Below are 13870 nucleotides of genomic sequence, written 5' to 3'. Positions count from 1 at the left end.
GTATTATGAACAAAGCAGATGAGCTTAGAGCGTGGATCAGTACTTGGAGCTATGATGTGGTGGCCATTACAGAGATTTGTATGGCTCAGGTGCATGAATGGTTACTTCAAGTCCCAGGCTTTAGATGTTTCAGAAACGACAAGGAGGGAGGCAAAAGAGGTGAGGCATGACACTGTTGATCATAGAGAGCATCACGGCTGCAGAAAAGGAAGAAGTCATAGAGGGATTGTCTACGGAGTCTCTGTGGGTGGAAGTTAAGAACAGGTAGGGGTCAATAACTCAAATGGGTGTTTTTTGTAGACCACCAATAGTAACAGGGACATCAAGGAGCAGATAGGGAGACAGATTCTGGGAAGGTGTAATAATAACAGGGTTGCCGTGGTGGCAGATGTTAATTTCCCAAATATCGATTGACATCTCCCTAGAGTAAAGGGTTTACATGAGGTAGAGTTTGTTAAGTGTGTTCAGGAAGGTGTCTTGACACAATATGTAGATAACCCTACAAGAGGAGAGATCTGGTATTGGGAAATAGATCTGGTCAGGTGTCAGATCTCTCAGTGGGAGAGCATTTTGGAGATAGTGATCACAATTTTATCTCCTTTACCGTAGCATTGGAGAGGGATAGGAACAGACAAGTTAGGAAAGAGTAAGGGTAAATGTCAGGCTATCAGGCAGGAACTTGGAAACATAAATTGGAAACAGATGCTTTCAAGGAAATGTATGGAAGAAATGTGGCAAATGTTCAGGGGATATTTGCGTGATGTTCTGCGTAGATACATTCCAATGAGACAGGGAAAGGATGGTAGGGTACAGGAACCGTGGTGTACAAAGGCTGTTGTAAATCTAGTCAAGAAGAAAGAATACCTTAAGAAAGGTTCAAAAAACTAGATAATGATAGAGATCTAGAAGATTATAAGGCAGGCAGGAAGACGCTTAAGAATGAAATTAGGAGAGCCAGAAGGGGTCATGAGAAGGCCTTGGCAGACAGGATTAATGAAAACACCAAGGCATTCTACAAGTATGTCAAGAGCAAGAGGATAAGACGTGAGAAAATCAGACGAATGAAGTGTGACAGTGAAAAAGTGTGTATGGAAACAGAGGAGATAGCACAGGTAATAATGAATACTTTACTTCAGTATTCACTATGGAAAAGGATTTTGGCGATTGCAGGGATGACTTACAGTGGACTGGAAAACTTGAGCATGTAGATATTAAGGAAGAGGATGTGCTGGAGCTTTTGGAAAGCATCAATTTGGATAAGTCACCGGGACTGGACGAGATGTACCCCAGGCTGCTGTGGGAGGCATGGGAGGAGATTGCTGAGCCTCTGGTGATGATCTTTGCATCATCAATGGGGATGGGAGAGGTTCTGGAGGATTGGAAGGTTGCAGATGTTGCTCCTTTATTCAAGAAAGGGAGTAAAGATAGCTCAGGAAATTGTAGACCAGTGAGTCTTACTTCAGTGGTTAGTAATTTGATAGAGAAGATCCTGAGAGGCAAGATATGTGAACATTTGGGGAGGCATAATATGATTAGGAATAGTCAGCATGACTTTGTCAAGGGCAGGTCATGCCTTACGAGCATGATTGAATTTTTTGAGGATGTGACTGAATACACTGTTGAAGGTAGAGCGGTAGATGTAGTGTATATGGATTTCATCAAGGCATTTGTTAAGGTACCCCATGCAAGGCTTATTGAGAAGGTAAGGAGGCATGGGATCCAAGGGGACATTGCTTTGTGGATCCAGAACTGGCTTGCTCACAGAAGACAAAGAGTGGTTGTAGATGGGTCATATTCTGCATGGAGGTCGGTGACCAATGGTGTGCCTCAGGGATCTGTTCTGGGACCCGCTACTCCTCGTGATTTTTATAAATGACCTAGATGAGGAAGTGGAGGAATCGTTTAGTAAATTTGCTGATGACACAAAGGTTGGGGGTGTTGTGGATAATGTGAAGGTCTGTCAGAGGTTACAGCGGGAAATTGATAGGATGCAAAACTGGGCTGAGAAGTAGCAGATGTAGTTCAACCCAGATAAGTGTGAAGTGGTTCATTTTAGTAGGTCAAATATGATGACAGAATATAGTATTAATGGTAAGATTCTTGGCAGTGTGGAGGATCAGAGGGTTCTTGGGTTCCAAGTCCATAGGATGCTCAAAGCAGCTGCGCGGGTTGACTCTGTGGTTAAGAAGGCATACGGTGCATTGGCCTTCATCAATCGTGGGATTGAGTTTAAGAGCCGAGAGGTAATGTTGCAGCTATATAGGACCCTGGTCAGACCCCACTTGGAGTACTGTGCTCCGTTCTGGTCGCCTCACTACAGAAAGGATGTGGAAACCATGGAAAGGGTGCAGAGGAGATTTACAAGGATGTTGCCCGGATTGGGGAGCATGCCTTATGAGAATAGGTTGAGTGAACACGGCCTTTTCTCCTTGGAGCGACAGAGGATGAGAAGTGACCTGATAGAGGTGTATAAGATGATGAGAGGCATTGATTGTATGGATAGTCAGAGGCTTTTTCCCAGGGCTGAAATGGCTCGCATGAGAGGGCATAGTTTTAAGGTGCTTGGAAGTAGGTACAGAGGCGATGTCAGGGGTAAATTTTTTAAGCCGAGAGTGGTGAGTGCGTGGAATGGGCTGCCAGCAATGGTGATGGAGGTAGATACGATAGGGTCTTTTATGAGACTCTTGGATAGGTACATGAAGCTTAGAAAAATAGAGGGCTATGGGAAATTCGTGGTAGTTTCTCAGGTAAGAACATGTTCGGCGCAGCTTTGTGGGCCAAAGGGCCTGTATTGTGCTGTAGGTTTTCTATGTTTCTAAACCAGAGCACCTGGAGGAAACCCATGTGGTCACGGGGAGAACATACAAACTCCTTACAGACAGCAGGGGAATTGAACCCCAACACGGGCAATGCAAGGAGTATTGCTAGCTGCTACACTACTGTGTGGACTTTGAACAGTGGAAGAGCCAGCTTCGGGTCTGGGTAGGAAGTGGTGGAGACTTGGCTGGAGATTTGAGTCTTGTTGGGTGAGGTGAGGGGGGGGTGGAGAAATGTGGAAAGAGGAGGGGAAAAGTGGAAGAAAAAGTGATGTGATCATTGGCTGAATAGTGTGCATTGGGTGAGAAATCTGAAAGAGCAGAGTTAGGTACAGGGAACACCAGGCCTGATAAACACTCTGAATGCACAGTTGTCATGAGGATATCCAGTGAAAGGTTCTCCCAATCCAAGGGATGAACTAAGTCATCTCACAGTGCAGTGGTGACAATGTCACTTGACACAGAAGCCAGGAGAGGCGTGCAGTGTGACCATTGACCAGAAGTACCCTCTGGTGGGGCAGCATGGTTGTGTAGTATTAGCATAACACTTTACAGCCCCAACTGTAAGATCAGGGGTTCAGGGTGCTTCAGTTTCCTCCCACATTCCAACAATGTTCAGTTAGGGTTAGTAAGTTGCGGGCATGTTATATTCACGCTGGAAGGATTGTGACAGGTGCAGAATGCCCCCAGCACATCCGCAATACAAACAACGCCGTATGTTTCAACATTTCAATGTATATGCAACAAATCTTTCCTGAGGTAAGCAGGGGAGGGGGAGGGATGCTCTGCTGCTGTTTGTGCTTGGGAGGAGGAGGAGGGGGCTTCTCTTGGACATTTTTACCGTCACTCATTCTTTGGGTTGGTCTAAGCAACACACACAGATGCTGGCAGCATCTATGGAAAAGAGTAAACAGTCAACATTTTGGGCCGAGACCCTTCATCAGAACTTTGGGGTACTCTTCTGTTTTTGTGGGTGTCTACAAAGAGCAAGAATTTCAGGATGTACGTATATAGCACATTCTGTGATATTAAATGGAACCATTTGTAAAAGCACTATTGAACTTGGAATTGTCATATTCCACTCCAGAAGAATACAAAAAAGAATTCAAATACTAAGGGCAGGAGTAAAACCAGACCCCCCCCCCAACCATTATAGAAAACGGCACAATATTCATTTGGTGGACAATCTTTTCTCAGCACTTCTTTAAGCTGGTTAAACTCAATGCAGAAATATTGCATCCTCAAAGAGGTGAAATGTTGCCCTCCAGGGAGTATTTAACTAGAACATTTAACTATTGCAGACGGCATGTAGGTGGTAGTCCTGAACAACCATTTTATTGAAAGGGGAACATTAATAGAAGGGAATAAATGGGATTGTTTACTTCTGAATCTTTCATATAAATACAGATAGTGACTTTAAAATGGAGATCGACTTTTCATAGGCATTCCCTGAAGGTCAGCTTTTAGAGACCCTGGGTAACTGTCAATCAGAAATGAGCTAAAACAGATGCAATTTAATCTACAACAGTACATACAAAATGCAGGAGGAAATCAGGCGGCAACTATGGAGTGGAATAAATAGCCGATGTTTCGGGCTGAGAACCTTCTTCAAGACTGGAATGCAAGGGGGCAGAAGGCAGGAGAAGGGGCAGGAGTACAAGCTGGGAGGTGTAGTGTGTGTGAATGGAGCTGTTTGTTGTAAGAGTTAATATTGGGGACAGAGCGCCTGCTTTCGATTTGACTGTCATTTTTCATTAATTCTGTGTGAGGCTATCTTCATGTGTCTCGGATTTGAGGCCCATGTGCCTGGAAAAGTAATCAATGTTTCTATATTCTCCCTCGATATTAAAGATCATTCCACCCATTGAGTGTTTGCTGGCCCATCCCATTCCCCCTCTAAATTTCCCTGCAATCTCTCTTGCGCACAATCCTGTCAATTCTGCATCCCACCTACACTTCATCATTATGCACTGTGTTGTATGACATGGGTGATCATGATTGTTGCCTGTGGGGAAGAACAATTCACCCTGTTGTTGTTATTCTTTTCTCTATCCATGACGATCATTGTTCTTGGTAAATTTTTCTACGGAAGTCGTTTACCATCGCCTTCTTCTGGGCAATGTCTTTACAAGGCGGGTGACCCCAGCCATTATCAATACTCTTCAGAGATTGTCTGCCTGGTGTCAGTGTTGCATAACCAGGACTTGTGATGTGCACCAGCTGTTCATACGACCATCCACCACCTGCACCCACGGCTTCATGTGACCCTGATCAGGGAGCTAAGCAGGTGCTACACCTTGCTCAAGGTGATCTGCAGGCTAGCAGAGGCAAGGAGCACCTTGCACCTCCTGGTAGAGAGGTATCTGCACCCTGCCACACCAGGCCCAAAAAGCCAACCAACCTGCATTCTTTTGGGATGTAGAAACCAAAGCACCCAAAGATACCCACTGATTATAAGGAGAACGTGCAGAGACAGTATCAGAATTCAGGTCTGAAGCAGTATCACCCCCTTCAAAAGAAGAAATGCATGGTGTTGTAGCCTGGATATGCAGAACCCATGGTCTATATGTTCCTTATGGAACAGCTTACCAGGAGGACTCATGTTCACCATGGACAGTGTCTGACACATGGCACTGTCTTATTGTATCCACATATAGAAAACTTTCACTGTAGGACACGGAACAGTCCTGAGGGAATTACTGTGCACTGTTTAACACTGTAATTATTTGAATTCTTTAAATAATTTTCAATCATATATAAAAATTTATCTTTCGTTTAGTTTGTACAAGATGTTTCAACAATAAAGATTATCTCAGATTAAATTACTGAAGGATATTTTCTGTTCAGTTTAGTTAGAATTACTGAAAAATATTGTGGTTTAGGGTTAGTTAGGATTACTGAAAAATATTGTGGTTTAGGTTTAGATGGGGTCACTGAAGAAGATTTTGTGTTCAGTTTAGTTAGGATTACTGAAGAATATTTTGGGTTAGGGTTAGTTAGGATTACTGAAGAATATCATCGGTTAGGTGACCACATGGTTTTCCACCAGAGCAGGTCTAGATGTGGATCAATGGTCACCCAAGCGCAGCACACGGACTTAGTGTCCGGTGAGACGAAGGAGAATTCCAGCCAGGAAGCACCCCACAGAGCTGAAGATCTCTCCGCAATTGAGTCGCCTCAGCACCAAACAACAGACCAAGTGAGTTCCTGTTCGGCTACCCCAATCCATTCATCAAGGAAAGACGGGATCAAATAGCCTAGATTGTCAGACAACGTCGCCTGGATGCAGTTCGATGATGATCTAGACAGCATCCTGGAAGTTGCCTTAGCAGGTCCAGTACACAGAAAGATCGACTCTCTCACAGCCATTGCATACAATCTAGCTAAGGAACGATTTGGCCCAATGAAGCGGAGAAGCCAGCCCAAGTTACCGCGGCAACCAAATAGGAGGGAAAGGGAGGTTCGACACTTGAGAGGCAAATTAAAGATGTTCAACAAGAGGTTTAAAACCAGCTCACCGGCCGAAAAAGGAAGTATGAAGGACATAAACATTGTACTGTGGTCAACTGAAGACAGGAAAATAATTCTGGTTGAGCTGACTGTGCCGTGGGAGGAGGGATGGGAAGAGGCCCACAAGAGAAAGGCCTTGAAGTACCAGCCCTTAGTGCAGGAATGCAAAGACAAGGGATGGCAGGCATGGTTATTCCCTGTGGAGATTGGCTGCAGAAGTTTCCCAGCCAAATCAACATGGTGGTTGTTGTCAGCTCTGGGCCTGGACGAAAGGTGCAAAAAACAAGCAGCTCGTAGGATGGGGGAAGAGGCAGAATGAGCCTCTTGTTGGATTTAGAGTAGGCGAGAAGAGGGAAGCTGGAAGCCAGGAGCAGATGGGCAGTGATTTGGCCACCACTGCTGGCCCACCAACTGAAGAGTGTAAACAACAGGAATTCTGCAGATACTAGAAATTCAAGCAACACACATCAAAGTTGCTGGTGAACACAGCAGGCCAAGCAGCATCTATAGGAAGAGGTACAGTCGACGTTTCAGGCCGAGACCCTTCGTCAGGACTAACTGAAGGAAGAGTTAGTAAGAGATTTGAAAGTGGGAGGGGGAGGGGGAGATCCAAAATGATAGGAGAAGACAGGAGGGGGAGGGCTGGAGCCAAGAGCTGGACAGGTGATTGGCAAAGGGGTTATGAGAGGATCATGGGACAGGAGGCCCAGGGAGAAAGACAAGGGGGGGGGGAGACCTAGAGGATGGGCAAGGGGTATAGTCAGAGGGTCAGAGGGAGAAAAAGGAGAGTGAGAGAAAGAATGTGTGTGTAAAAATAAATAACGGATGGGGTACGAGGGGGAGGTGAGGCATTAGCGGAAGTTAGCGAAGTCAATGTTCATGCCATCAGGTTGGAGGCTACCCAGACAGAATATAAGGTGTTGTTCCTCCAACCTGAGTGTGGCTTCATCTTTAAAGTAGAGGAGACCATGGATAGACATGTCAGAATGGGAATGGGACGTGGAATTAAAATGTGTGGCCACTGGGAGATCCTGCTGTCTCTGGCGTACAGAGCGTAGGTTTTCAGCAAAGCGGTCTCCCAGTCTGCGTCGGGTCTCGCCAATATATAGGTGAAGTCGCAGTATATCACCCCAGCCATTCAAGGCCCCAGACAGTCCTTCCAGGTGAGGCGGCACTTCACCTGTGAGTCGGCTGGTGTGATATACTGCGTCCGGCGCTCCCGATGTGGCGTTCTATATATTGGCAAGACCCGACACAGACTGGGAGACGACAGAGAACACCTACGCTCTGTCCGCCAGAGAAAGCAGGATCTCCCAGTGGCCACACATTTTAATTCCACGTCCCATTCCCATTCTGATATGTCTATCCATGGCCTCCTCCACTGTAAAGATGAAGCCACACTCAGGTTGGAGGAACAACACCTTATATTCCGTCTGGGTAGCCTCCAATCTGATGGCATGAACATTGACTTCTCTAACTTCCGTTAATGCCCCACCTCCCCCTCGTACCCCATCCGTTATTTATTTTTACACACACATTCTTTCTCTCACTCTCCTTTTTCTCCCTCTGACCCTCTGACTATACCCCTTGCCCATCCTCTGGGTTCCCCCCGACCTGTCTTTCTCCCCGGGCCTCCTGTCCCATGATTCTCTCATAGCCCCTTTGCCAATCACCTGTCCAGCTCTTGGCTCCATCCCTCCCCCTCCTGTCTTCTCCTATTATTTTGGATCTCCCCCTCCCCCTCTCACTTTCAAATCTCTTACTAACTCTTCCTTCAGTTAGTCCTGACGAAGGGTCTCGGCCCGAAACGTCGACTGAAGAGTGTCGTGGTTAAGGGTCGAAACACTCTGTGAAGGTTGGGAACCGCCTAATGACATCTGCTCCTGGCTGAAGGCTACAGTTACCTTATAAGGCATCTGGAGAATGCACCCTAACAAGTAACAAGTTAGGATTACTGAAGAATATTATCGGTTAGGTTTAGATAGGATTACTGAAGAATATTGTGGGTTAGGTACAGTTAGGATTACTGAAGAATATTTTGTGTTCACTTTAGTTCGGATTACTGAAAAATATTTTGGTTTGGGTTAGTTAGGGTTACTGAAGAAGATTGTGGGTTAGGGTTTGGTTTACAAAAATATTCTTCTGTATTGACACTAAGGACTTGGACAGAACTTCCTGAGTAATTGAGGCAGATATACAGTAGGCATTGTCCCTAGTTTCAGCAGATCAGGACAGACCCCATCACACAGAGTGTCACTTGTGTCATCCCCAACAAGTCACCTTGCTGCTTTAGTTGTACTTATCAAGCCAATGAGACAGTCACTGGGAGGTCCCTCAGACTACAAGACCAATACATTCACCATTGACACAGAGGAGAAGATCATGGAGTTGCAGGGTATCTAGTCTTTGTCCAAAGTGCCAGCATTACACCATCACTTTCGTGCAAGCTATTCCAAGATTTAAAGTATAGTCACAAGAGAGTCTGCAGATGCGGGAAGTCCACAGCAACAGACACAAAAGGCAGGAGGACCTCAGGAGATCAGGCAGCAGCTGTAGAAGGGAATAAACAGTCGATGTTTTGGGCAGAGATCCTTCACCAGAACTAGAAAGGAAGGGGGCAGAGCCAGAATAAGGAGGCACGGGGAGGGGGAGGGAGAGAAGTACAAGCAGGTAGGTGACAGGTGACAACTCTCCCTCCCCCACTCATACACCTTCCCTCCTCACCTGGTGTCACCTATCACCTTGCAGCTTGTACACCTTCCCTTCCTCCTATCTTTTTACTCTGGTTTTTTCCGCTTCCTTTCTAGTCCAGAGGAAGGGTCGATGCCCAAAAAGTCAACTGTTTATTCCCCTCCATAGATGCTACCTGACCTGCTGAGTTCCTCTAGCATTTTGTGTGTGTCATTTAAAGGTGTAGATTCAACTCTACAGTAATATTTGAAATTTTGACAAATCTGTTTGCTTTAAGAGCAATGTTAAAATACAAAGCTTCTCGTTCTACAGTCTGGGCAGAAAACCCTTTGGCTATGTGCAGACAAATCTCCATTAGCAATAGAAAAATAATCAAATGTTCTGCTTCCACTTTGACTACGCTGGCCTTCTGAGCTTGTCCCGTTTACCCGCATCTGGCCTAATTCCCTCATAACATTTTCTACCTGCTCAAGTATGTTTTAAACACTGTCATTGGCCCTACTTTTACAGTGTGCTCTGGCACTTCTTCCAGTCTAATCCATCACAGGAAAAGCCCTCCCTACATTGACATGGAGCACTGCCACAGGGAAGAAGTGTTTTAATCATCAAGGATCTCCATCATCCAGGCCAGGCTTCCTTCTTGCTATGCCTTTTGGGCAGGAGGTACAGGAGCCTTAGGTTGCACAGCAGCAGGTTCAGGAACAGATATTACCATTCAACCTAAGCCAGCGTGGATAGTTTCACTCACCTCAACAGCGAACCAACTCCACAACCTATGGACTCACTTTCAAGAACTCAACATCTCATGTTCTCAGTATTAGTCATCTAATATTCTAATTATTTGCATGATTTGTCTTTTTTTAACACCTTGGTTGTTTGTCGTTTATAGTTTTGTATTTCTTTATTTTCCTGTGAATGCCTGCAAGAAAGTGAATCTCAAGGTAGACATGGTGACAAAAAAATACATCAACAATAAATTTAATTTGAGCCAATCTCTCTGTGTAGACTGATCCCACCCACCAACCTCCCTGTGATAGGTTTGACCGGAGATTATTGTCTTACTTATTAACCTGTAGTCCTGGAAGTGGTCAGCGGGTTTCTCTTTACACACCCGTCGGATAGACGTGGTCAGTGGGTCTACCTTTACACATCCAGGGGATAGATGTGGTCAGTGAGTTTCTCTTTACACACCCAGGGGATAGAAGTGGTCAGCGAGTTTCTCTTTACACACCTGTCGGATAGACGTGGTCAGTGGGTTTACCTTTACACACCCAGGGGATAGACGTGGTCAGTGAGTTTCTCTTTATACACCCAGGGGATAGAAGTGGTCAGTGGGTTTCTCTTTACACACTCAGGGCATAGACGTGGGCAGCAGGTTTACCTTTACACACCCAGGGGATAGACGTGGTCAGCGGGTTTCTCTTTACACACCCAGGGGATAGACGTGGTCAGCGGGTTTCTCTTTACACACCCGTCAGATAGACGTGATCAGTGGGTTTCTCTTTACGCACCCGGGGGATAGACGTGGTCAGTGGGTTTCTCTTTACACACCCGTTGGATAGATGTGGTCAGTGGGTTTACCTTTACACACCCAGGGGATAGACGTGGTCAGTGAGTTTCTCTTTACACACCCAGGGGATAGAAGTGGTCAGCGGGTTTCTCTTTACACACCCAGGGGATAGACGTGGTCAGTGGGTTTCTCTTTACACACTCAGGGCATAGACGTGGGCAGCGGGTTTACCTTTACACACCCAGAGGATAGACATGGTCAGCGGGTTTCCCTTTACACACTCAGGGGATAGACGTGGTCAGCGGGTTTCTCTTTACGCACCCGGGGGATAGACGTGGTCAGTGGGTTTCTCTTTACACACCCGTTGGATAGATGTGGTCAGTGGGTTTACCTTTACACACCCAGGGGATAGACGTGGTCAGTGAGTTTCTCTTTACACACCCAGGGGATAGAAGTGGTCAGCGGGTTTCTCTTTACACACCCAGGGGATAGACGTGGTCAGTGGGTTTCTCTTTACACACTCAGGGCATAGACGTGGGCAGCGGGTTTACCTTTACACACCCAGAGGATAGACATGGTCAGCGGGTTTCCCTTTACACACTCAGGGGATAGACGTGGTCAGCGGGTTTCTCTTTACGCACCCGGGGGATAGACGTGGTCAGTGGGTTTCTCTTTACACACCCGTTGGATAGATGTGGTCAGTGGGTTTACCTTTACACACCCAGGGGATAGACGTGGTCAGTGAGTTTCTCTTTACACACCCAGGGGATAGAAGTGGTCAGCGGGTTTCTCTTTACACACCCAGGGGATAGACGTGGTCAGTGGGTTTCTCTTTACACACTCAGGGCATAGACGTGGGCAGCGGGTTTACCTTTACACACCCAGAGGATAGACATGGTCAGCGGGTTTCCCTTTACACACTCAGGGGATAGACGTGGTCAGCGGGTTTCTCTTTACGCACCCGGGGGATAGACGTGGTCAGTGGGTTTCTCTTTACACACCCGTTGGATAGATGTGGTCAGTGGGTTTACCTTTACACACCCAGGGGATAGACGTGGTCAGTGAGTTTCTCTTTACACACCCAGGGGATAGAAGTGGTCAGCGGGTTTCTCTTTACACACCCAGGGGATAGACGTGGTCAGTGGGTTTCTCTTTACACACTCAGGGCATAGACGTGGGCAGCGGGTTTACCTTTACACACCCAGAGGATAGACATGGTCAGCGGGTTTCCCTTTACACACTCAGGGGATAGACGTAGTCAATGGGTTTCTCTTTACGCACCCAGGGGATAGACGTGGTCAGTGGAATTACCTTTACACACCCCCGCTGCACCCAGGTGATAGATTCCTGCTAGCACATGCCAAATGGCTTTCTGTTCATCTGACGTGAAGCCCAGCGTTTCCATGGCTGTCAGGAGCTTGCTGAATGCCAAGGAGGCTCTCTGTTTCTCCTCCACCTGCAAAAGGGGAGACAAGCAATGTCACACACACAGAAAGGCAGAGAGAAGTCTCGAGTCATTGGTGATATACAGGGTGCTCCCTCCTTGATCACGTGAACCTGCAGTGAGGCAATGAAAGATCTTTTGGCCTCCACGGTTTGGTGTGACCCCAGCCCAGAGTTCATTATGTTCGGTATCTGACCACAGTTCACACTGAGACAGCATAAGATTTTTTTTTAATGACACAAAGCTGCTATTTTTTCAAATAGGCTGTCAAACACATCACAGCATAATCAAAGACCCACCCTCACCGGATATTCGCTCTTTTCCCCTCTCCCAGCATAATCAAAGGCACAACCGTCCCTGGATATTCCCTTCTCTCCCCTCTGCCAACATAATCAAAGACCCCCACCCTCCCTCCCTGAACACTCCCTCTTCTCCTGTCTCCCAGCAAGCAAGAGAAACAAACCACGGACCACCAGGGCAGCTTCTATCCCACTGTTTTCAGACACTTTGTATGGACTTTTGGCCTCACAATCTACCTCATTATGATCTTGCATTTTATCATTCACCAGCACTGCGCTTTTTTTGGTAGTTTTTACACTTTAGACTTCTGATCTGTATGAACAGTATGCAAGACAAGCCCGCACTGCGGAGGCCGGTGTCTGCCCGCGCTGCAGAGCGCCGTGTCTGTCCGTGTCTGCCTGTGCTGCCTATTCTCTGCAGCTGTTACAGCTGATTCTGCATCCTATTGTTAAAACATTACTGCTCTGTGCAGGCTTTTTGGCCCGCAATGTTGTGCTAACCTTTTAACCTACTCTGAGATCAATCTAACCCCTCTCTCCTACACAACCATTTTTCTATCATCCATTTGCCTACACAAAAGTATCTAAAATGTCCCTAATGTCTCCGACTCTACCACCATCCCTGGTAGGGCATTCCATGCACCTGCCACTTTGTAAAAACCCTACCTCTGACATTCCTCTTTTACCTTTCTCCAATCATCTGAAAATTATGCTCTCTGGTTTTAGCCATTGATTTAACTGGAGCAAAGTTTTACCTTGTTCTACCTCAATGCATTGTGTTCTAATTTAATCTGAATGAAGAGGGTGTAAGACAATTTTTTCAGTGTACCTTGTTACCTATGACAATAATAAACCAATTCCAAATCCAATTCCATTTCTCCGTAAGCTCCCATGTGCTATCATATCCAGTCCATTGAGAGGTGACCTGAGTTCTGGAGCAGGGTTTCTCATCTGGGGTTCTACAGAAGGGTTCCATGAGAGGCCGCTAGGGATTCCGCAAGAGATCGTGATAAACAAAAGCATAGTTGTTTTAACCTCACGCAACACGCGATTCTAGCACTCACAGTGGTGGGCAGTGACCGAGCAACCCGTTAGTGCTCTCATTCGAGGTGTCTCAGCCCAGTGTGGCAGCATGCAGTTGGGCCCTGTTTATTTGGTGAGTCCATTCTCAGTTCCTGACACAAGATAGGGGTGGCTGTTGATCATTGGCAAGTGCTGTATTGCCTGGAGGGGAGGATGGTAGGATGATAATTGGCGAGTGCTGTATTGCCTGGAGGGGAGAACAGTAGGCTAAATAATTGGTGAGTGCTGTATTTCCCAGAGAGAAGGTCAGTGATTACTCATTGACAATGTCATAATGCCACCACCACTAACGTGACCCTACCACCAAACACATCTTTATCTCTCTCCGTTTTCCACAGGGATCGCTCTCTCTATGATTCCCCTGTCCATTCATCCCTCCCCACCTATCTTCCACCAAGCATGTATCACTGCCTCTTCACCTCCATTCAGGGGCCTCAATCGGTCCTTCCAGGTGAGGCAACACTTCACCTGTGAATCTGCCGGGGTCGTCTACTGTATGTGGTGCTCCTGATGCGAC

The 13870-nt window shown here is 46.5% G+C and overlaps 1 protein-coding gene across 6 annotated transcripts in view; it reads right to left on the bottom strand.

Annotated features, from left to right (window-relative positions):
* The window catches only part of LOC134338586 (unconventional myosin-XVIIIb-like), a 471306-nt gene that overhangs the window by 266706 nt on the left and 190730 nt on the right, over positions 1 to 13870 (bottom strand). For all 6 annotated transcript variants that reach the window (XM_063034529.1, XM_063034531.1, XM_063034532.1 and 3 more), the window contains one exon: positions 11839 to 11983. In XM_063034529.1, the coding sequence (XP_062890599.1) occupies positions 11839 to 11983 (145 nt within the window). The remainder of the gene's footprint in view (positions 1 to 11838; positions 11984 to 13870) is intronic.

The sequence above is a fragment of the Mobula hypostoma genome, chromosome 27 (genome assembly GCF_963921235.1).
Source record: "Mobula hypostoma chromosome 27, sMobHyp1.1, whole genome shotgun sequence".
Lineage (NCBI taxonomy): Eukaryota > Metazoa > Chordata > Chondrichthyes > Myliobatiformes > Myliobatidae > Mobula > Mobula hypostoma.
The sequence above is the reverse complement of the archived record's forward strand: the minus strand, read 5'-3'. Positions and strand labels throughout refer to the sequence as shown.